Source organism: Cricetulus griseus, chromosome 4 (genome assembly GCF_003668045.3).
Source record: "Cricetulus griseus strain 17A/GY chromosome 4, alternate assembly CriGri-PICRH-1.0, whole genome shotgun sequence".
NCBI classification, from domain to species: domain Eukaryota; kingdom Metazoa; phylum Chordata; class Mammalia; order Rodentia; family Cricetidae; genus Cricetulus; species Cricetulus griseus.
The window spans coordinates 83,508,183-83,530,552 of NC_048597.1; the positions used below are offsets into that span (position 1 = coordinate 83,508,183).

The 22,370-nt window shown below is 42.9% G+C and overlaps 1 protein-coding gene across 1 annotated transcript in view; it reads right to left on the reverse strand.

The window, feature by feature from the left end:
* Positions 1-1,646: 1,646 nt before the first annotated feature.
* The window catches only part of Flt1 (fms related receptor tyrosine kinase 1), a 67,085-nt gene continuing 46,361 nt past the window's right edge, over positions 1,647-22,370 (reverse strand). Inside the window, exons 10-12 of the mRNA XM_035443177.1 lie at positions 21,655-21,769; positions 11,912-12,020; positions 1,647-5,403 (exon numbers count right to left, since the gene is read on the reverse strand). Of these exons, the coding sequence (XP_035299068.1) occupies positions 5,000-5,403; positions 11,912-12,020; positions 21,655-21,769 (628 nt within the window). The 3' untranslated portion in view covers positions 1,647-4,999. The remainder of the gene's footprint in view (positions 5,404-11,911; positions 12,021-21,654; positions 21,770-22,370) is intronic.

The window sequence follows — 22,370 nt, forward strand, 5'->3', positions numbered from 1 at the left end:
AGAAATAGCCCAATGATTAAGAGTACTGGCTGTTCTTCCAGAGGACACAGGTTTGACTCCCAGCACCCCTGTGGTAGCTCACAGCCATCTGTAACTCCAGTTCCAGTGGATCTGCCTCACTGTCTGGCCTCCACAGGCACCAGGTAATCAAGCTATACACAGACACACATGCAGATGAAACACACAAACACGTAAGATTTTAAAAATTAACAAAATGAAACAAGCCTATGTAATCCCTGAAACCAAGAAATTCATTCCTGACTTTCCCAGCTGTCAAGGTGAATTGAGCCACTTCCTGGGTAGCCTTCCCAATTCTTTCCCAGTGAGATGCTTCAACCACTCAGTGTGAGCAGACGTAGTAAGGACCCCTTCTAATGTGAGGGCCCGGGGTACAGAGCTAGCTCCACGCTTCCTTCTTGGAAGCTGCAGTAAACGTAGTCTGCAAGTATGCTCAGCAGAAGGCTCTAGATGTTGGAGAGGCGGGTGATAGGGAGCCTGGGAAGCAAAGGATGAGCAAGTACTAGGGAGAATCTTACCAGGTTCTTGTTGTATTTTGTGGTTGTTTTTAAACCAAATGATCTGAGGCTGAGGGACGCCACTAGCTTGACAGTCTAAGGTCGTGGAGCCGCTGATGGACACCTTGTGGTCGCTGAGGTTTTGTAGCAGGTGTGGTGCCTCTTGATCTAGTGAGGAAAGAGAGGGCTGTGGTTACTTCTATTGAACAGACAGACTGGCATTTTAATAGAGACAGAAACCACCCAAGGTGACCATAAGGCTTCAACATGCATTGTTCGCTAGAATGGGTAAACCAAGGACTAGGCTGGACTCTTACGCTTTTAGATATTAATATGCGGGCTTTGATTGGCCAACTCACTTTCTTCTTTGACAAGGAAAAGCTTATCTAAAACTCAAATATAAATATTTCACGCATTTCAGGGAGTAAACATGAAAAACATCGTTGTGTATGGAGGGTTATGATTTTTTTTTTTTTTTTACATTTCTAGTACATGTTGTGATGGATCAATGTAATCACATGTTTTATGTTTTATTTCTGAATTGAACCTGATGGCTCCTGAGCTTGTATTGATTTGAGCTTTATGGGGTGGGTTGTGTTACTCTGTAACCTACATGTGGAGGCAGCAGACCAAACAGGAAAATTCTGACATTTTCAAAGCTTTATTGGTTACTTCTCTCCCTCCATTCCCTTCCCAAATGCAAGCAACCAAAAAGTTAATTCAAGAGGCAGAGGCACAAATTGTAGGTTTTGCGCTATATAATAGCACAAATATTGTATTTTATATTATTTTCTCTTAAAACATACAAATATGGTACAATACAATTTATTTTAATAAAATGCCAACCAATATAGTACAACAAAAATGAACTTAATACATTAAGATGCAATACATTATAATATTAAAATCCCACATAGGAACCGCAGTACCCCCCAGGGCCCCAAATGAGTACAGTGTTTCTGTGTAAATGAAATAGACGGTCAGTCCTGCTGATGTGTATACATTCTAGTGAGGCGGGATTGGATCAGGGGCTCAAGCCCAACAGAGAATAAAGAAATGCCTCCTAACATGGTTTCCCACCCCCAAACCCCGCCCCAGCCCTCCTTCCCCATCTTGTTTATAAATTCTAGGACAGAAATCCCAAGGGTTTGGGTATGACTTACATATTCTGCACACTGGTCTGAGCTTTCTCTGACCAGGTTTGGTTCCTCGTCTTAGGGCATTAACACGGGGAGAGAGCAGCATAGGAATGGTTACTACAAAGTGATGCTGTGGCCTGGGTTCCATGTCCCCTGCAGAAGTCTGCTGCATCCCCACACCTTTCTCTTTAAGTCCCTGCAGGAAAACTCTCAGGGTCAGCATTCGTTAAGGCCATTTTGAAATCCCAGGTTAAGAAGTGTATCATCACATAACACGGGGAAACAGCAATAACGTGGCAGGGTTACTATCCATGAGGAGAGTTCTCAAGGGTTTTGGGTTCCATAGCTTATCATTAGTCTTCTTGTTTTACATAAAATGAAATTGGAAGGCAAGAGTGTTGAAGGAGGTGCTGGCTGATTAAAAACCTTCTTCCAGAGTAGGCTGCATGAGAACGCTCTTATCCTTGCCTCGTTCAGGGTCTCTCCTCACTTAGCTCACCCTCCTAGGCAGACCCATCCCTGCATTTCTGTGTCCCCAGTCTACGCAATCTGTCAGCTTCTCTTGATTGAAAATGCAGCCAATAAAAAACTTTCAATATATGGTAATTTGTGCATGCTCGCTCATTACAGTGTTGACATTGTTACAAAACATCAGTGAAATATGACAAGATAATAAAGAGCACATGACTAATTAGCATATAACAGCGGCCAACTGACTTGGACAGTTTTAAGCTCAAACTTAAGCACTTCCTTCAGCACATTTTATTATTACCAATATGTTAATTATGACAAAACAATCTATCACTTCTCATAGGCCTTAAAGAAAGTATGAATACAGGGCCTATAAAACACCGGTTACTTTCATAGCTACAGTTTATAATTTCATCTGTACAAATAGGTTTTGAGTTTCTCTGACAGATGTACTTAGAAGAGAATGCTTGTTTTAGCAAAAAACATTGCAAGGAACACTCAAAAGGCCTATTTGTCCGATACAAACTTCACACAAGCAGCATAAAAAGCTGTGGAATAAACACAGAACTCTCCATTTAAATATAAGGTTCATGCATACCTTCTGAAGCACACAGTATTAGGATTTGTCTATGAAAAATGTTTTCTCTATGCTAAGTGTCTCAGTTTTGGCTACTGTCTACAGGACCATTCAACCTAATAGTCATATTTTGTTAACTCTACCTCATGCTTTGTAACAATGTATTTTGACATTTTAAGTTAGAAAGGTACATGGAACCCATACATAGTTGGTAGAAACAGAAACTTGAGCCCTCTACTAAAATAATCTGAATTAACAGAATATTTTTGCTGGTTATCAGTAGCCAAAGACAACTGCTCACAAAGGGTTCTTTTCCTTTTTAGGTATGACCCCGGGTTGCTGGCAAGGTCTTAAGTCCCAGAAGATATGGTTTCTTTTCTCCATTTTTGGAAGGGGCCGAGGAGCCAGCCTCATTACCCCTATTCTTCAGCTACTCTCATCTCTAGGCTCTTTCTCTCTCTTTCACCCTCCTCTCTCTTCATACCCCAAAGAAGGACAAAAAAGAATCTATATAATAGTTTCTTTTCTTAAAAGAATCTTCTGGAAGGATTAATTATACAACAGACAATGAATGGAATTCTTAAAATTGTCTTTTGGATTACATACCTCCCTGTCCTCCCGGGGAAGGAGTTGGAAGGCTTTGCATGTTCAGTTCAGCTTTTCTGAGAAGGCGCCCTAAATCCTCAATTCCTTTTTTTTAAGCTTTCCTAAAAGCTGAGCCCCCAAAGTCTTCTTAACGGGTGCTGAGGTTTTGTTTCCTGAAGGAACACATTGCCTCAGAACGAACAAAGAGGTCAGGCCAAAGAACCATAGGTAAAACTTCAAGACACAATTGATTATTCTTTCCTCTGGGCTGACAACTTCCAGGCTACTGATTGTTTTCACAGCGTTTGGGGCTCCATAAAACCGGCATTTGGGGGAAATGCTATTGTTTACTCTTTCACACTCTTTCACACAAAAGCAATTCCCACGTGAAAGACAAGTTTAGCCATGGGACCCAGTCTGTTACCTAAAGGAGGAAACAGGCTGGTGAGTTCCCAAGGTTGAGGAGTTGTCATATTGTCACCTCCTATTAAACTGCCCAGCCACTGTGTTTCTCAGCCATGCTATTTTGGTCATTATTGCTGGCTTCCCCGACCCCTATAGTTCACATACAAAGATCAATCATACATGGAAACAGAACAATGCATATTAAAAGTACCTTTCCTTCAAATGCAAGTTGAAAATGTAATTGCTCTTGATATTTCAAAAAGGCACACATCTAAATAATTGCAATGCTGTTCTTACTTTTGCAATTTCTTAACCCCAGAAACATTCTATTAACATTTGCATATATAGAGAAGGTGGCCTTTTCTTTTTTTAGTGGGTAGATTTTCTAATAGATATTAAGAAGGTTGCATGAAATCTCTAGTCACAATATTTCCTGGATACATGGATTGTGGACACCTGTGAATGCCATGGAAGCATGATGAAGGGCTATAAAACAGTGCCCAGGGGTCATGAGTATTGAGAATGAAGGCTTGCTGTACTTTCACTGGCTGTCAGGGGTTGTTGGTACAGTCCAGGGCAGTGAGGAGCAGTGCCTAATTGCTGGACTCCCTACTGGGGACATAACTGTGTAATTACCTGGAATGGACAGAGGAAGGTGGAGCTGACTTATGGACCTTCATAAACATAATGAGACAAAGCTTTGCTCTTGGAATTACATCAACATCTTGTGCCCCTGGGAACCCATCTTAGAACCCCCAGTTTAAGGTCAACATACTTCATGTAAAAAAAATACTTTCAAATAAATAAGCATTATAACTTGTTATCCAGGTACTATTTACAAGTCAAGAGCAAATGAAACAGTTAAAAATAAAACCAGGTAGACACCAAACAAAGACTCAAAATGCAACTGTACTCATCCTGTGCTGAAAAATTAACTTATTCATGTCCATCTTTGGCAGAAACCAGCATTTGCTTAAATTATTCAGTTTGTGCAGCTTCACGACTTAAAAAAAATATCAAAAGAGGTTGGCATCAGAGTGGAATAAAAGGTGAGTCCCAGGTTGCTGTCTATCAGGCAGGAGAAGACAGAAGAGCAAACACAAGAGAAGGCAGAGTACAGGGATCTTCATCCAAACATACACCAGGTGGCCCAGAAAGTGCCCTGGGCCAGCAGGCACTGGGGATCCTTATTACACTGTCATGTCCAAACTCATTTTGAGAGGAACATCTCCTCTGGGCCTGAAAGTTAGCAACAGTAACAATAAACCAAGATGATAGGAGACAACTGTTACTTTTCAATGAGTCCTTTAATGTTTGACATTACTTTGTGTGGTACAATCATTCCTCCTGCTTTTAAATTTGGAGATCCGAGAGAAAATAGCCTTTTTGTTGCAGTGCTCACCTCTAATGAGAACTTCTGTCTTCCGAAGGATTTCTTCCCCTGTGTATGTGTTCCTGGCTCTGCAGGCATAGGTGCCCGAATCTTCTAGGGACACGTTCTTGATGACAAGGTTCAGAGTGATGGAGTACTCTTGAGTGGTGGCCATTTTTTGCTTGCTGATGCTGTGTTGCATGGTCCGGTTATTAACTGTCCGTAGCAGAATCCAGGTAATGTCTCTGTACAGGAACTTGTTGACCGTGCAGGAGAGTTTCAGGTCCTCTCCCTCTGTTGGCATCTTTTCCAAGGAAATGTGAAAGCCATTCGGTACATCTATAAAATAAGAATGAAGAACTTCAGACCACTTTTTCCCAAGGAGATACTCAGTTACAGCAAGCACCATTCATTCCCCCACAGATTCTCTAAGTATGAGCACAAGCCAGGACAAGGGTTCTGTTTTTTTGTGTCTGCGGAAGTGATGATCAAACAAAGCAGGGAGAACCTGTGGAGTTGAGCCCATCCCAAGTGACACAGGAAATGCAAAACCAGGGCAGTTTGGGGAAGGTAATGTTTTCTTATTTGTCCCCAGTTGCTCTTTATGGTGAAATGGGTTTTCCTAACCTCTTTCTCTATCTCTACCACACACAGTCCTGGTAAGTTGACATTTGAGGGAGTAAAATAATAAAATAACCAAAGAGCAATTTGTACCAAAACTCAAAGGTCCGTGTACAGGCAAGCTAGTTCCAAACAGCAACTTTCAACTGGGTATGGAAAGGCTGGTCAGAGCCAGTCAGTGCCAGTACTCCAGGGACCGCCCTCACTACACAGTGGCCTCCTCCCTACTAATTCTGAATGCTCCCAGGTCTCTCTACTAGTCCAGGAGGCCAGAAAACAACCAGGGTACTCACCCACTCAGGCTCCTCTAGTGGAATGACTGTACTCATACACAAAAAGCAACAAGTTGTCTTTTGAAAATGTAGGCAAATCTGGACCAGTTTCCAGATTCCAAACATGTTCAATAGTTTTAAAAGTCAAATTTAGGGCTAGTAGCATATCTCAGAGGCAGAGAGTTTGTCTAGTTAGTGTTCACGAGCTCCTAGATTTAATACCCAGCACCACAAGGCCAGGAGGTCATATTTATTCTAAAGAAAAAAAGGGGTGGGGCATGGAGGTGCACACCTGTCATCCCAGCACTTGGGAGACAGAAGCAGGAGGACTAGGAGTTCAAGGTCATCCTCAGTTATATAGGAAGTTTGAAGAGGTTCTGGGCTACTTGAGACAGTCTCAGAAACAATAAGAAATAGTTTTGAAGGTAATGGTGTCAACAAGAGCCATTCTGTTCAGGATCAGTTCCCATCCTTTCTCTACATCTCCTAAGCCCCTCCCCATTCCATGCCAGCCTGTGCACCCCACCTCTCAGTAGTCCTTCCAGAACCAGCATTTGAGTTTAGGCCCCCTCAGGGCCATTCTAGAACATTCATTGGAGGGTTTTAAAAATCATGGTTATTGGCATCGAACTGACTTATTCTTAATACCCCCCCACTGCTTGTTGCTGGTGATGTATCTATATTTGAGCAAAGAATTTGGGCCAACATTTTACAAAGAGCTTTGAAGATGAAAAGAGCTGTTGTCTGTTGTTATTATTATCCTCCGTACACAAAGCTATAAAGAGACCTTTAAACCTTAAGGGGACAATAGTCCAAAATTAGACATCGTATCAGCTCTTTCCTAAATCTCAGTTTGCTTGTTTTTCTGATTTTTCTGGCTTTGGCTGTATTATAAAATGTCTCGTCTGAAGAAATGCCAAAGTATTCATTTGAAACCTGGAAGCAGGGGGTAACTGAAGCCTATGAGGTGGGGTGTCTGAGTAGCAAGGAGTAGAGGGGAGACACTTTTGGTTGAAAATGAAAATCAGAGGATGTGACAGAGGACACAGCAGCAATCTGAGAACAACATATTTGCTGTCACCATCCACACACATATGAGGACAGAGGGCTGCACATAGGCTGCTTGCCGGCCATTTCCTAAGACCGGAGCCCTTCTACATCCCTCTGGATTCATCCTGGTGGGTTGGCACCCAGGGATACCGGTCACACCACAGAGGTCATGTACCGAGTCTCTATTTACTTTAGTGATTTGAAACTTCCTGTGGAAATAGCTCACAGGTTTCCTGATGGAAGATTTTGTTTATCTTTGCCAAGCGCCACCAGGAATCTCAAAATAAAATGCATTTAGTGACATTGGGAAACGAAGGAGATAAGACATTGCTGTTCCGGTTTCACCCTTGGTGATGGCTCACATACCCATAGTCACACCGGGTGCCAGACCAAAAAACAAACAAACAAACAGAAAAACAAAAACAAACAAACAAACAAAAAAGCACGCAAAATCCACCAGAAGGAGAGAAAAAACAAACAACTAAAACAAGCAAGCAAACAAACAAAACCACAGATCTATCTTGCAAGCCTGTTTCTGGCGATGGAAACGCAGTTCCTGAAGCCATCAGACAGTCCTTAGGATTGTCTGTTTCTCAGTGTAACCCCTCTCAGTGTTTGTTTTCAATCCACAGAAGACTGTAGACAAACATCTTTGTCTACAAAATAGGATTTTTCTCCTAATTTGTTTTAAGCCTGAGTATAGAAATGGACCTAAGAAAGGGCTCTTCTCCAGCTCTCCAATGAGAACAAGAGATGATTCCTCCCTAAAACAACCATCATCAATACCAAATAACACTGCTAATCTGGGTGGGGCTCATCCACAGTCTCCTGAGGGATCCAGGAGAGAAGCTGGCCTCACTCTGGAGACACAGGCAATCTTCTGTAGGCAGAGCATGCCTGAGTACAAATGGGCACCTGGAGGGCGTGTTCTCCTTCCTGGGGCGGCCCACATAGAAACGGACAAGGGTGGGTGTGATCTCATTTGGAACCCTGAACATTTACTCCCACTGCAAACTGGCAGTAATATTCCCTGAAAGAACAAGAATGGCTACTAGAGAGCTTTGCTTAGTTTCTAGGTACCAGGTACAAGTGCCAAATCAGGAGAGGACATGGCCAAGGATGCCAATGACCATAGCTAGCTGCTTCCCCAGGAAGAAGGGGAAGTTACTGTGTTTTAAGAATGGGGACATAATTAAAACGAGAACCACTAAAAGTGCCAAATCGATTTTCAGAGCCTTAAAAGTTTAGATGGCCACCTTAGGGGTGGGGATCCCAGGGATTGAACTCACTGCCACCTACATGATATTAGGGGGAGGGAACTCTACCACTGAGGTCACTGTGTAAGTTGCTGCCATAAGTTCAAGGCCAGTCTGTTTTACATAGGAGTTCCTGGGCAACCAGGGATACACAGTGAGTCCTGTCTTAAAATAAAATAAAATATAAAAAATCTGGAGCAAAGATTTAATATGAAAAATATAATAATTAGCTAAAAGCCAGTAGTGAATTGGCAGTTCAACCACTCATCAACCTACACATACACTTTCCAGGGCTGGTAGAGGAGAGTTGTGGGGAGAATATCTTAGACAACAAGACCTAGATTATGAACTGTTTCAGGCTTAAGTTAAAGTTTGTATGTTTTCAGAAGTGTTGTGAGTTTCCAGCAGTCTATCCTCTCCCAGAACAAACACTCCAATGTAAGCAAGAGGCATCCCTCCCTGGGCCTCTGAGTGGTCTGTTTGGTTGGACCCCTCCTTATAATGTGAAATATCCATGGGCCAAAGGAGTGTGCCTACCCTGAGCCTGTGTCACTCTCTTTCAATAACACTCAAGGGCCTTGGGGGTTCCAAAATTCCCAGAAAAAGACAGATGGTTCCCAAGTGTGCCTCTAGACTGGCTCAGTCTCTTCCTTTGCTATAGGGCAGGCCTCATCAGTGTGCTCACTGCAGGGTCAGCAAACAAGAAGTGGCCTAAGGAAAAACTCAATGAGGGGTCAGGGGACAGGCAAAGATAGGGGAGCAGATGTGGGCATGGATGTGGGCATGGCTCCCACCCACATGGATGGATGGATGGATGGATGGAGAGGCAAGCCAGGTATGGCTACAGGCTGCTAAGCAGCCCCCGAACAGCCTCAGGACTCCAAGCCTTGCCAGGCCTTGAGGTCCAGATGAAGGTACAGTTGTTGCTAAGAAGTCAGAACATATGGAAAGGTAGCAGAATGATTTTAGATGAGTCAGTGGCTAGAGCAGTAGCCCCAGTGGCACTGTCCCTTGGATCTGAACACACAGGGGTGAGCCCAGCCTCTTTCCTCATCTGTTCACATTCTTACCCAGTCCATTGCCCTCTCTCACTCTGCTTCCCTATCAGAGGCTCAGGGCCGACACTACAGCATAGGAAGGACCCTTTTAGCCACACATGGTTTTGGACCACTGGCTAGTGGTTTGTGTGAGTGAAGGTCTGGATTTTTAAAAAATATTTTATTTATTTATTATGTATCCAAAATTCTGCTTCCATGTATATCTGCACACCAGAAGAGGGCACCAGATCTCATAACGGGTGGTTGTGAGCCACCATGTGGTTGCTGGGAATTGAACTCAGGACCTCTGGAAGAGCAGTCAGTGCTCTTAACCTCTGAGCCATCTCTCCTGCCCCGAAGGTCTGAATTTTATTTCACTTACTTTAAATCGATTAACATTAAAGCAGAGCAGTGGGGCCCGAGTGCATGCATGTGTGTGTGTGTGTGAGAGTGCATGCATGCCCGTGTATGTGTGCACACACATGTGTGCTGTGTGTGCCTCAGTGTGTATGTGGCTGTGTTCTTTTGAACACATGACTGTGGGCATAGCTCAATGGTAAAACTCATGCATGAGATCTTAGGTTCAATCACCAGGAAAACCGTCCCCTAAATGTTGACTACATATTAAAAATATAATAGTATTTTAGATATACTGGCTTAAATAAAATGTTATTCTTTTTTTTTATTTTAAATGGGGGTGGTGTTTTGGGGCAGGGTTTCTCAGTTTAGCCCTGGCTGTCCTGGAACTTGCTCTGTAGAGCAGGCTGGCCTCCAACTTAAGAGATCAACCTGCCTCTGCCTCCCAAGTGATGAGATTAAAGGTATGTGCCACCATTGCCCAACCTCTAAATCATTATCCTATAAAATAAATGAACACTAGAAAAAATGTTAAAGATTTCATTTTGTTTTATGTGTATATGTCTGTGAGTATACACATGTCTGTGCATTTGCCATGGAGGCCAGAAAGAGGGCATGGAATCAACCTGGAACTGGAGTTTCAGGCAGTTGTGGGCTGCCTGATGTGGTATTGGGAACCAAACCCTAGTCTTCTGCAACAGTAGCAATCAAGCACTCTTAATCACTAAACCAGTGTAAGTTACATATGTGCTTCCATCTGTTGGACAGTGGTGGTACCAAAGAGCAAATCCAAACACCATGCTACTGCAACAGACGATATATACTGATTCTAGGACATGCACAAGGTAATACATGCTCTCATATTTTTTCTGGGGTACCTGGGCCCATGCTGATATGTCATCAGAGCTGATGTGTGATACTCCCCAGTGAGTGCCATCAACCATTGCAAGCTAGTGGACCGTTCAACACAGATGTGTTCAACACAGATGTGTTGAAAGTTCAAAATAGAAGGCATTGTCCCAGCTTTCATCTTCCAAACCATACATGCTTTGACCATGGATTCAGATTGTATAAACCTGTTTCCAACTAAATAAGAACAATGCAAACTTTTGTATTTAATTAGTTCAAAGCACCTGGATTTAATCTTGGACTAATTTGAGTGAAATCTCTATGAGAATCCATCCCCAGCATTTTTTCTGCTGGGTGTGAACACAAAAGATGCACTCCTTTCTGTTCCTGTAAGGTGAGACGGCAGGGGCCAAGCCTTGGTCTAGGGGGACTTTGCTGGTGATCTCCCCTCTCCAGAAAATGCAGGGCCACTGTTCAGGTCTGACCTATGAGAATGACCTTCTGGATGTCTTCATGGCCCAGATGCTTTCGGGCTTGGCTCACTGGCCACAGACTCCTATCACCTAACAACCCAAACTGTGTCATGAAATTAGACCTGCTTGTTCTTTCTGGAGACTTCTAGGCAAAATCAGCAGCAGCCTGCTTCAAGCACTGTGAAGTTTCCACAGTGTTGGCAGACTGCCCGGGTTTCCTCCGAAATTGGGGGAGCATGGAGCCAGGCAATTGTTTTTAGACTTTGAGTTACTTATTTCCTTCCTGAACCCGTGGAGGGACATAGGGAGTGCCACTTGAGTACCTTGCAGGTTTAAGATTTGCAGAGCCCATCAGGTTTAAAATTAAAAATCCCTAAATGCTCAAAAAAAAAAAAAAAAAAAAAGGCCATTAATTACGAGGAACAAAGTTCAGTTTCAGATTCTGACAGGAGAATCTCAGTCCCCCAAAAGTCTAAACGACTTCAACTACAAACTTCTAAGCTTAAAACAAACAAACAAACAAACAAACAAACAAACAAAAAACCCACAAACCAAAAACAACCCCCTCAATAAAAAACAAAAACAAAAACAAAAGAGTAAAATATAAACAACAACAACAAACCCTCTAACACCATAGAGGTTGGGGGTGAACTAGTTGTCTTTTCTGGGAGTGGGTCCTGAAGGGGGTGAAAAGCGAGCATATCGGCTCCCAAATTTAGAATCCAGTGTGGGAAAGAGACATAGACACAACTGAGAGAGAATTCAGGGAAGTGGCTTTTTACAGAAGCCAATGGTATTGTGGAATTCTACTCCTCAGAGCAAGAATGGAGGTCCTCACAGCTTGACGTGTCTACAGAATGCTAAAAGCAAAGAGGGTTGAAGAGAGACAGAGGCCACCCAGTCTCTCTGTGGGTGGAGACAATATAGCTTACCTGTGACGTAAAATTTTATGTTTCTTTCCACAGTCCCTATTTTATTGAAGGCCTTGCAGCTGTAGATTCCAGAAGTTCTTGAGTCAGCCACCACTAAGGTGCTAACCGTCTGCAAAAGAGACAAAGTTCAGCTAGAGGACAGAGATCTTTTGGAACAACCCTAAGCAACTCAGGAGGGCTGGAGTGATACAGCTATTCCTTCACGTAGCCTTTAAAGAGGGCATTGCAGGCAGGGGTGGTAGCCACCAGCAAGCTCTTTGCTTGTGGAGCCCCAGCACGAACAGAAAAATAACAGGAAGGCAGGTCCTCAGGAGACCGGAGCCCATGACATCCGACTCCTTGTAGGGTTTTTAGGCTTATCTCAGTCTGCTAGCATAACAATCACAGACCTGAAGCTGAGGTGTGGGACTGCACGTCCCACCCCACGAGGTGGTCAGTCCACATCTGTGAGAGGAACAGGTGATGCCCGGGCCTTTCCTTGTTTGGGTACCCTAAGAGCGTGGGTGCCAGCTGGTCATAGGAGGCATTTATGTGAGCATGTGAAGTGTGTAAGGACAGGAAAGGTGGCTCAGCGGTTTCTCGTCAATGCAAAAAGGGCGTGGCATGCAGCCCCCGGGGGTCTTGAAGGAGACAGGAAGATGAGAAGCTAAGGGAGCCGTGTGTATGTGTGTGTGCTTATAGATCATGCATTCTCAGTCTACAAAAATGAAGACATAAACTGACATTTTCACATTGTGATTTAGCAGGACTGTCCCCAGACAGTGAGTGGTCAAGTTGGTGTGAACTTGAAGTACTTTTCAAACGAAATAATATCTACTATAATAATGAGTTGAAAATTTAGACAGCTTAAAGACATCCCCCGTTTCCTTTAAAGAAAACATTAGAAATATATGGACACACTGCTGAATGGTCTTACATTGAATTCATCGTTCCATGAATAGGTTATGAGAAAAAAAAAGTAAAGATACCCTTTAATACTTCAAATTACAAACAAATACACAAAAATTGATTCAGTTACTTAGAGATCCTAGTCTGTGGTCATGGGCTGCGGGATTGTGGTATTGTTCTGAGGGTTCTAGATGAATTAGGTGTGCTGGCTGAAGACAAAGATTATGCCATATGAGGCCCAGACACTTTCCTGAGCAAGCATTCCCACAAGTGACTAGTCTTGGAGAAGGGTCTTAACATTTTCTTAGTGGTTAAGCAACATGGTGGACACTTTATGTGTGGTCTCTCAGCTCCTCTAAGAAATTAAGGCATTTCTGTTTTTAATCTACAAACCAAGAAGACTAAAAACAAGGACTGGAGAAATGGCTCAGTGGTTAAGAGCGCTTGTTGCTCTTGTGGAGGACCTGGGTTCAGTTCCCAGCACCCAATGGTGGCTGTAATTCCAGTTCCAGGGTTTCTGATGCCTTCTTCTGGCTCTGTCAACACCAGACACATATGTGGTGCACAGACATACATGTAAGCAGAACACTTCTTACACATAAAATATAATAGGTGGATCTGAAAAGACTACAAGCATGCTCAATGTTTTTAGCCAGAAAACTCCTGTCTCCACCCCCCACCCACCCACCCAGTGGTTTCCTGACCGTTGGAAGTATCCACTTAATCATACGCACTCATAGGTCCTCTTTGTGTTATCAAGACTCTAGATAATGAAGACGGCTGTAATATGTGGTATTTTAAATTCAGTTGTTTGAACATTCACCACACGGCTGTGAAGGCACTGCCAGGAAGTCAATGGGAAGACAAGAGAGTGCAATCCCCCTAGCCAATGACTTTAAAAGTATTTGGAATCAATCATTCCCTACTTAAGGTTCCAATAAATGCTATTTCTTTTGCAAGACGGGAGGCCAGGTCTGAAAGAATGTTCAGCTGTCTATTTTGATTGTTAATTTTAATTAAGAGTGGGGACTGATGAGTTCTGATAAAGCCACCTTCTTTTAATTATCATATACGCACTAACAAGAGGCATGGAAGAAGTGGAGAGTAGTGATGAGTCGAGCTTGTTGGGGGGAGGGGCACTGTGAGGGGGGCCGTTGGCTGGTGACGGCTGGAAGGACAAAGAGATGACCAAGCACATTGTGACCCCCAGTGTTGTCCTGGAAGTTTGGGCCCTGGCATGTCCAAGCTCTTCACTGGATGGTCAGAAGCAAGTGGCTGGACTAAGGCTTCCTCTGCTTGCAGCCAGCTTTATAGGCCAACTTCCTTACGAAGTAAGTTCTTACTGTTAACCCTAAAGGACCCAGGTAGACTTGTTTAGGTTCTTGGATTTATTGTTGTCCAGTAAGGAAGCAGAAACCCATTTCTGCTGGCTTGAGATTATTTGACATTTCAGACAGTCGCTAACTGCCTTTCTCTCTCTAAGTCGCATTTGTACTGTTGTTAGAGTTTGACTTTGCTGAATTCTGAGCAGCTGAGGAGCTGGGTTTTGTGGCAAGGTGAAGCCGACTTTCATGTGTATCTTTGCCACATTTAATAGCTGCCCACAATGGTATGAGTGATTGTTCTTGCAGAGGATCAGGGTTTGATTCCCAGCACCCACATGGTAGCTCACAACAGTCTGTAACTTCAGGTCCAGGGGATGGGATGCCCTCCCTCTTCTGACCTCCATGGGCACCAGGCATGCACATGGTATACATACATACATGTATGCAAAACACTCAGACACATACAGTAAAAATAAATAAATCAACCTGCCCAGACTGTCTGGAATGGTTACCACCATTTTAAATGGATTATGTCAGACTTTTTGTGTAATCAGAGAATAAAGCCGAGATGCCCAGAGGTGATATGACTCCATGTCAAAAAAATGGATCATGGTGAAATAAATATAATTCAATTTTTTTCTTTGCTTGAATGATGCCTTCCAAAACAAGACACCTTATACACAGGCAGGCATCCTCTAGAATTGAGCCTCACCGTGGTTTCTGTTCAAGTAGAAATTATGTTGGTGGGAGTGTTTATTATTTCTTTGTGGTGGGACCTTCATGTTGTCATTGATTTGTACTGGATAGCATTACCTCATTGAATCTTAGCCCTATGAGATGGGTGCATCAGTCTGCTAAACAAATAAGGCAATCAAGATTTCTAGGGGCTAAATGAAAAACCGCAAAACACCAGAGACCATAGACAGGCCTGAGGAGAGTGGCTGGCCTGGCATGTAGAACTATAGAACCTACATTCTTAATCTGATCGCTTACCCACCCAGTTCATAAGAGTCTGCCTACCATTTGAAAGGGATTTTCCTTGAAAGACCATTTCATTAGGAGCAGTTGGTGACATGAGTTAACACCGCTTTCCTTCTGGGATAGGATTTCATGCAAACAAACATTTTTTTTTAAGTGACATGATTTGAAATTATTGGTGAATGAAAAGGTTCTAACTAGAGAAAAACTTTTTACCATAAGGTGAAATATAAAACTTATGATCAATTTTACTAGAAGTTGCTTTGCTTCTAGAATATTCTTTTTCTAGCAAATATGTTTTAAAGTTACAAAACTAAATATCTTTTCATATAACATCAGAGATATAGGCTGAGTGTGGCAGTGCACACCTTTAGTCCCGGCGACAGGAGGCAGAGGCAAGCGGATCTTTGTGGGTTGGAGGCCAACCTGGTCTACGTATTGAGGCAGGCCAGCCAGGGCTATATAGTGAGACCCCTGTCTCAAAAACAACATAAACTCCATGAAAGATGTTTGACAACTATAAGCCAGGTCAGGGCAGAGATAGGGGCTTAAGTGTGACTGTCCTCAGCATCCTTTGTGTGGACTGGAGGACAGCTTCTCATGAGACAGGAAGGTTGCATGAGTTTCTTGTGTTAAAGGGACCAACCTGATAGATGCTCACAACCAATGGGGAAAGTGAATAAAAGCAGAAGAGAACACCAAATTATTCCCTTTACACTTTAGAAGAGAAAGTGCAGAAGATTTGAGATGTAACAGGTATTTAGAGTTGTAAACATGTATTTTCTAGGGCACACTAAAAGGACATCTCAAGATGCACTAATTCTATAATTAGTTCTCATTCTCCATAAATGAACGGAAGAGAACTGAGAACCAGCAATGAAGGCAGAAACATAGGCTAAACTCTAATTAGGATATTCACATTTGACTCAGTCAGAGAGAAGTTGTAACAACTCATTCACAGCGACTTAAAATCCACAGTGACCTTAGACAGAGGATGATCACAGCAAATTACAACATTAAAAAAAGATAAAAACCCTTCTGCTGATGGGCTTGTTTGGGGTTAACAACTTCTAGCAAGGTTTCTAGTCCAGCATACTCTGCATTCTTAAAGGTTTTGTGCTTGTTACACGGTCCCTTTTCTTTTCTATGACCCAGGGACATGCAACAAAACTGTCACCAGAAGCCAGACATGGTAGTGCACATCGTTAATCCCACCACTTGGGAGGCAGAGGCAGGCAGATGGATTCCTGAGTTACAGGTCAGCCTGGTCTACAAAACAAGTTCCAGGACAGCCAGGAATATATAGAGAAACCGTGTCTCAAAAAATAAAAGGATAAAAAAAGGCCAACCAACCCCCTAAAAAAACCAAAACAACAACAAAAACCAATCAACCAAAAACCTGTCATTAGTGAATGTAAGCTTGTATTTCTTCATATTCCTTCCTTCTGGTTTGCAAAGCCTTAGTAATGTTACAGTGTTGTTTGAGCCTCAGGAAATAGACTGAACAGAGGTAATGTGTCATTCAGCCTATTTTCTAAAACAAGGGTTTGTTTGTCTTTCTCTGTCCCACTAGCCAGCTCCCAAATAATGACACTGAGACTTCTTTTAATTATGAAAGCTTGGCCTTTAGCTTAGATTTCTTTCTAAATAGCTCTTTTTGTCTGTTTTTCAAGACGGGGTTTCTCTGTGCAGCTCTGGCTGTCCTGGAACTCACTCTGTAGCCCAGGCTGGCCTTGAACTTGCAGAGATCCTCCTGCCTCTGTCTCCCGAGTGCTGTGATTAAAGGTGTGTGCCACCACCGCCCGACTCTAAATAGTTCTTATAGCTTAAATTAACCTAGTTATATTAATTTATGTTCTGCCATGTGACTCACGGCTATTACCTCTCCTCCTGTACCTCCTGCTTGTTCTACATCTCCTCGAGTCTCTGCCTTTCTTCTTCGAGTCCTTCTCTGTTCCAGGAAGTCCCACCTAACCTCTTCCTGCTTAACTGTTGACCATTCAGCTCTTTATTGAACCAATCAGAAAGCTCCTTGGCAAAGACACAACTTCACAGTGTAAACAAATATTCCACAACAAGGATTTTTTTAAAAAAAATCTATTTATGGAATGGTGATTTTAATCTCAGGATGCTTCTAATACAGTTCTCTTTTAAGCATTTTAGGGAGAAATAGAAGTAGGTGTATAATGAAAGAGCTGAAATGAACCTAGAATGGCATGCTAGAACTACATGGTGGGCAAACAGAATCAGGGACTGTGTGGGAACTGGACTACAGCCGTAGTTCTGGGGTTAGTATGACTCTTTGTTATGGATTGTCTCGGATATTTACACACTTGCTTCTGTATCCTCACACAAGTCCTTAGCAATGTCACTATTTCAGTCAGACTGTCCCCATTCTCCAGTCTTCACAAAAGCAGTTCAGGGTTCTGTCCACCTCTGATTTTAGACCCACAGACTTCCAGACCTGGTGGTTCATTTGAACAATGTGAAAATTCAACACTCACTTTTAGCCACTTATAAATGTGGGCCAAAGCTCACCAACAAGGAAATGGAATTTGGGAATTTTGTTTCCCTCTGTGCGCTTCACTGACCTAAACAACAAAAAACAAAACCCCCTGACACTCCCCAGGGCTCCCACTGTGAAACTTCCCGACCCACACCAATCCACAGAGGAGCATTGCTGGGTAAGGCTACGGTGTGACTGTGACTGTGGAACTTTAGTGTACTTCAGACTGTACCAAAGAAACTAAACGGTCTCAATTGTAAAGAACATTGCATGCAATACCCGGCGTGGTGGCGCACACCTTTAACCCCAGCACTCTGGAGGCAGAGGTAGACAAATCTATGTGAGTTCAAGGCCAGCCTGGCCTTCAGAGTGAGTTCCAAGATAGCCAGAGAAGCCCTGTCTCAAAAGAAAGAAAGAAAAGAACAGAAAAGAATCAACATTGTATGCAATTTAGAAACAGCAAAACTATGCTATTAACTGTCGAATGAGGGATAGCTTTTTTCTCCCCGCCACACAAACATAAAGTTAATTAATGCTACAACTAAACACAGTAAGTTCTTCTAAATCCAGAACATGAAATCATCTATTTATTTCTAGCATAATTATATCAGCAACTGCCCGAAGCATCGGGGCTCTATGTTTATTTCCACTTCCTTTATGAAGAACATTAAACGTTTTATGATATAAATTGTCTTGGGTAGATACTCTTCATTATCTGTAACTGTGGCCTTCTGGGGGATTACACTGCAGTCTGTGTGGCAGTCATTGTGTTAAAGTCCTGTGTGTAGAGGGTCCCCTCTCCAGTCATTTCATCTTTACCACAGGAAACTAGGGAGGATAAACACCATTAACTCCATTTCTTTGGAGGAGTTGAGGGATGTGGACAACTTTGCCCTTGGCTAAGGAGGAGGAGCTTGACTTGGACCTCCTGAATGTGGGCCAGGTATTACAAATGCCAACTGTGCATAGAAGCATAGAAGTTCTTATCTATACAACTACACAACTATAAGACAATACATTTATTTCCAGCCTGAGTGGAAAATTGGGGTAGACTTTTTTTTTTAAGTCTCAGCCAAGATTTTCCTCTGCTCTCACCAGGTTCTTTATTAGCAGGCCTTATACATGGAGCCAGGTAATTCCATGAGTTCACACCCATCAGGAATCTCAACCAGTTTTTATCCTGTTCAGTTTTATTGGTCACTGTTTGCTTTTATGGTAAGAAAACAAGATAGAAATCCCACTGAAACCACGCTCATAAATTCTCTTTGTAAATTTCCAGGATTAACAGTATATTCACCTGTGTGGCCAGGAAGAAGCAAAAAATGAATGGACACCAGTGATCTCATCTGGAGAATCCTTGTGGCAGTACAAACTTGCTTTCTAATGTTAGTGAACATTATCTACCCAAGTCAAACGTTCAAGTTTGAGTAGAGAGAATTCCCTCTCGTCTAACTCTTTCATTAAAGTCTTTCACCAATGGCTAGACACCATGGAACTTTCTAGCTTCTGATAACTGTAATGTTAGGGGGGAAAGCTATAAGCCACCCCAACTACTGCAGTGCCTAAAAACATACCCAAATCTTAGCAAGTGACTGTTGATGTTGTCACAAAATGGACTCTAATTATTTTCTTTTGGCTTAGTTGGTCATGAGAGTGCAGAGTTTGGAATCTGGAGACTTTGGTTTGAATTTCTTTACCCTTTTATGCTGTGTGGCTTCGGGTTGTCCATGTTCAAAATGGGGAAACCACTCTAGCTTTCCAAAAAAAAAAAAAAAAGATGCTGACATTAGCATCTTCAAAGATGTTGAAAAATGCAGGGCCAGTTGTTGATGAAAGTTTTCTGGTCCCACCAGGTCCCGCTGCTTCAGCCCCAAATGAGCACACAGATGCTAGGGCTTCTTATTGGCTAGCTCTATCTTAATTTGTTAACCCATTTCTATTAATCTAAGTATTTCCACGTGGTTTTATCTTACCAGAGAATGGTTCAGACCTCTTACTCCTTTGGCGGCTACATGTTGTCTCTCTCTGGCGAGCTTTCTCTGCCTCCCTTTCCCAGAATTCTCCTCATCTCCTAGTCTCGCCTATCTTCCTGCCTCATTGGCCAGACAGTGTTTTATTCATCAACCAGCAAGAGAAACATATCTACAGAGGGACATCCCCCATCAGCCCGCTGTGGTGGTGCATGCACGCTGTTAATCTCAGCACTCAGGAGGCAGAGACAGGTAGATCACTGTGAATTTTTTTTTTCAGGCCAGCTAGGGCTACAGTTAGACCCTGTCTGAAAGAGGACTCAAGTTTGGTTCTTAGAACCTACACAGCAGCTCACAACCATTTGTAACTCCACACATACACACACACAGGCCAAACTGGAATATACACGAAGTAAAAAAAAAAAAAAAAAAAAAAAAAAAAACACAAAAAAACAATTAAGTATTTAAAAAGAGAAAAGAAGCATCCTACATAGGGAACGGTGTATCTGCTTTTCATCTTTTAATCCAAGGACACAGCAGAATAAATGGTTATTTTAAGTATAACCCTACTTGAACAGGCAATGGGATTTATAGAGACAAGTTCTACTTCAGATCAAGAGGAGCATGTAAAAACAGATGTTGGCAAGGGGTTATTTGGTTTGCTTTTAAAAACATTTCTAGTCCCATGCCCAACAACAGCTGGTTTCTAAGCACATCCTTCACTACTTCAAGGGGAAAGTGAAAGGTTCAGGCATTATGCTGGCCCGCCCCTGTTACCTGGTGAAACAGGCAGTACGCTGGTCAGCCCAAGGTTCCATGGGAACTAAGTCTGCACGCAGATACAGAGGACCCCTTTAAAAGATAGGCCCCTGCCCATTTACGCTCTCTGTGCTCTCTGTTCCCTCTCTCTGTTTACCTGCTCTGTTTCCTCTCAGCTTCCTTTCTACTCTCTCTCACCTATGCGCTCTCTCTATGGCAAACAGCCATGGCGGTCAGCCATTTACCCCTTTCCTCTTCTTAGTCTCCCCATTCTGCCAGGCCTTATAATAAACTTATAGTCTAATATCTCATGTCTCAGCATTTCTCTTTTCTTCTTTTTAAACAAAAGAATAACAGAAAGTATCTTGATTTGCAGTCCACAGGGCTTTTCTGACTCCCAGGGTGCCAGCTGTTTCCTCCGCTCAGAGGAACGTTAAGGCACAAGAGTGGAAGAGGAAAATACCCTGCAGGCCCAGTTAGTCTGGGGAACCTTGAGAGATGGTGTGTGTTTACATGCCCAGCCTAGACTTCACCTGGCAGGGACAGAAGAGCAGATGATATGTTGTGAGACAAAAAATGTTCAACTTTGGGTTGAAGCCTTATCCCAGTTTTTATTTACTAGAATCCCACTTTCTGTAAACCAGAAGAACCTAGGCACAGTTGTAAACTAGAATCACCTGGTAGTGTATGGCATTAATCCCAGCACTTGTGTGGACTCCAGGTCCCACCCCCAAAAAATGTGACTGTAATGGCAATTGGTAGAGGCTTGAATGTGTAGTTGGTATGGGGAGCCACTGATATGCACCTTCTTGGTGTTCATTAAGAATGAGTTCTCCAGGCTGGAGGAATAGCTCAGTGGTTAAGGACATGTATTGCTCATGCACAGGACCCAAGCTCAGTTCTCATTCCCAGCACCTACATGGGAGAATGAGAGAGGACACTCACAACCACCTTTATCTCTCGCTTCAGGGAAGCCTGACGCCCCCTTCTGGGCTCTGAGGGTACTGCACACACATGGCGCAGGCAGGCAGGCAGGCAGGCAGGCAGGCAGGCAGACAGACAGACAGACAGACAGACAGACATATATGTGTGGGGGAACAGGAAGGAAGAGGAGGACCAGGAGTCTGAAGAATTCAGTCAGGGAAGTATAGCAACTCGAATAATTTTAATGTGTGGTTTCATGAAGACACACCTAAGAGGTTCTCTTTCTCTCTGCATTTTGAACTTTTGGATTACATCTGGGTCTAATAAACCTAGGCACATGATCTGAGGGCATGTTTTGAGACTATCCCAACACCTGTTTCCTACAAATGGTACCTTGTTGGTTCCTTCTATGACCATCATGCGCTGAGTGATGCTCTCAATTCTGTTTCCTACATTGCTGTCAGGATCCAGGATGGAGGAGTCTTCACTCTTGGAACAGAAGTCATACCTATAGAAAAGAGGAAGCCATCACAATGTCACAATGCTGCCTTCAGCACAGAACAGGGAGATGGAGACAGTCCTCAGGGAGAAAACCACAAACTTATGAGAATCTTCTTTGTCTTAGGCCCTCTCCTCATATTTAGAAACTAAAAATAGCAACTGTATCTACCAAGTAGGGAGACATTCCCACAGCATGCTATCAAATGTTTTTCCTGATCCCAATATTAAAGAAAATACATAAGGTAGGACATTTAATGCCTGGATTTTAGTTAGTTAGTTCCTAGTGTGTGTGTGTGGTGGTGATAGTGGTGGTGGTGGGTGTGTTATATTAATGAATGGAAACCTTGAGAAAATAAGGGCATTTCACATCTATGCAGGGTGACTTCAAGTCATAATATTTAGTTAGGTAGACAATCTTTATTTTATTTTATTTTTTTTGATGCAAACAGCAAGAGGTTTTATTGCAGTTGTTTAACCAGCTAACCCCATGTTAGCTCAGGCCTTTCTCCCATCCACCATGGTGGATGGCTAGGAAAGACGGCAAGAAGCCACTGCATAGAGATCTTATAGGGAAGCATAAGGGGAGTGTGTAGGGGTACGCACAGGCT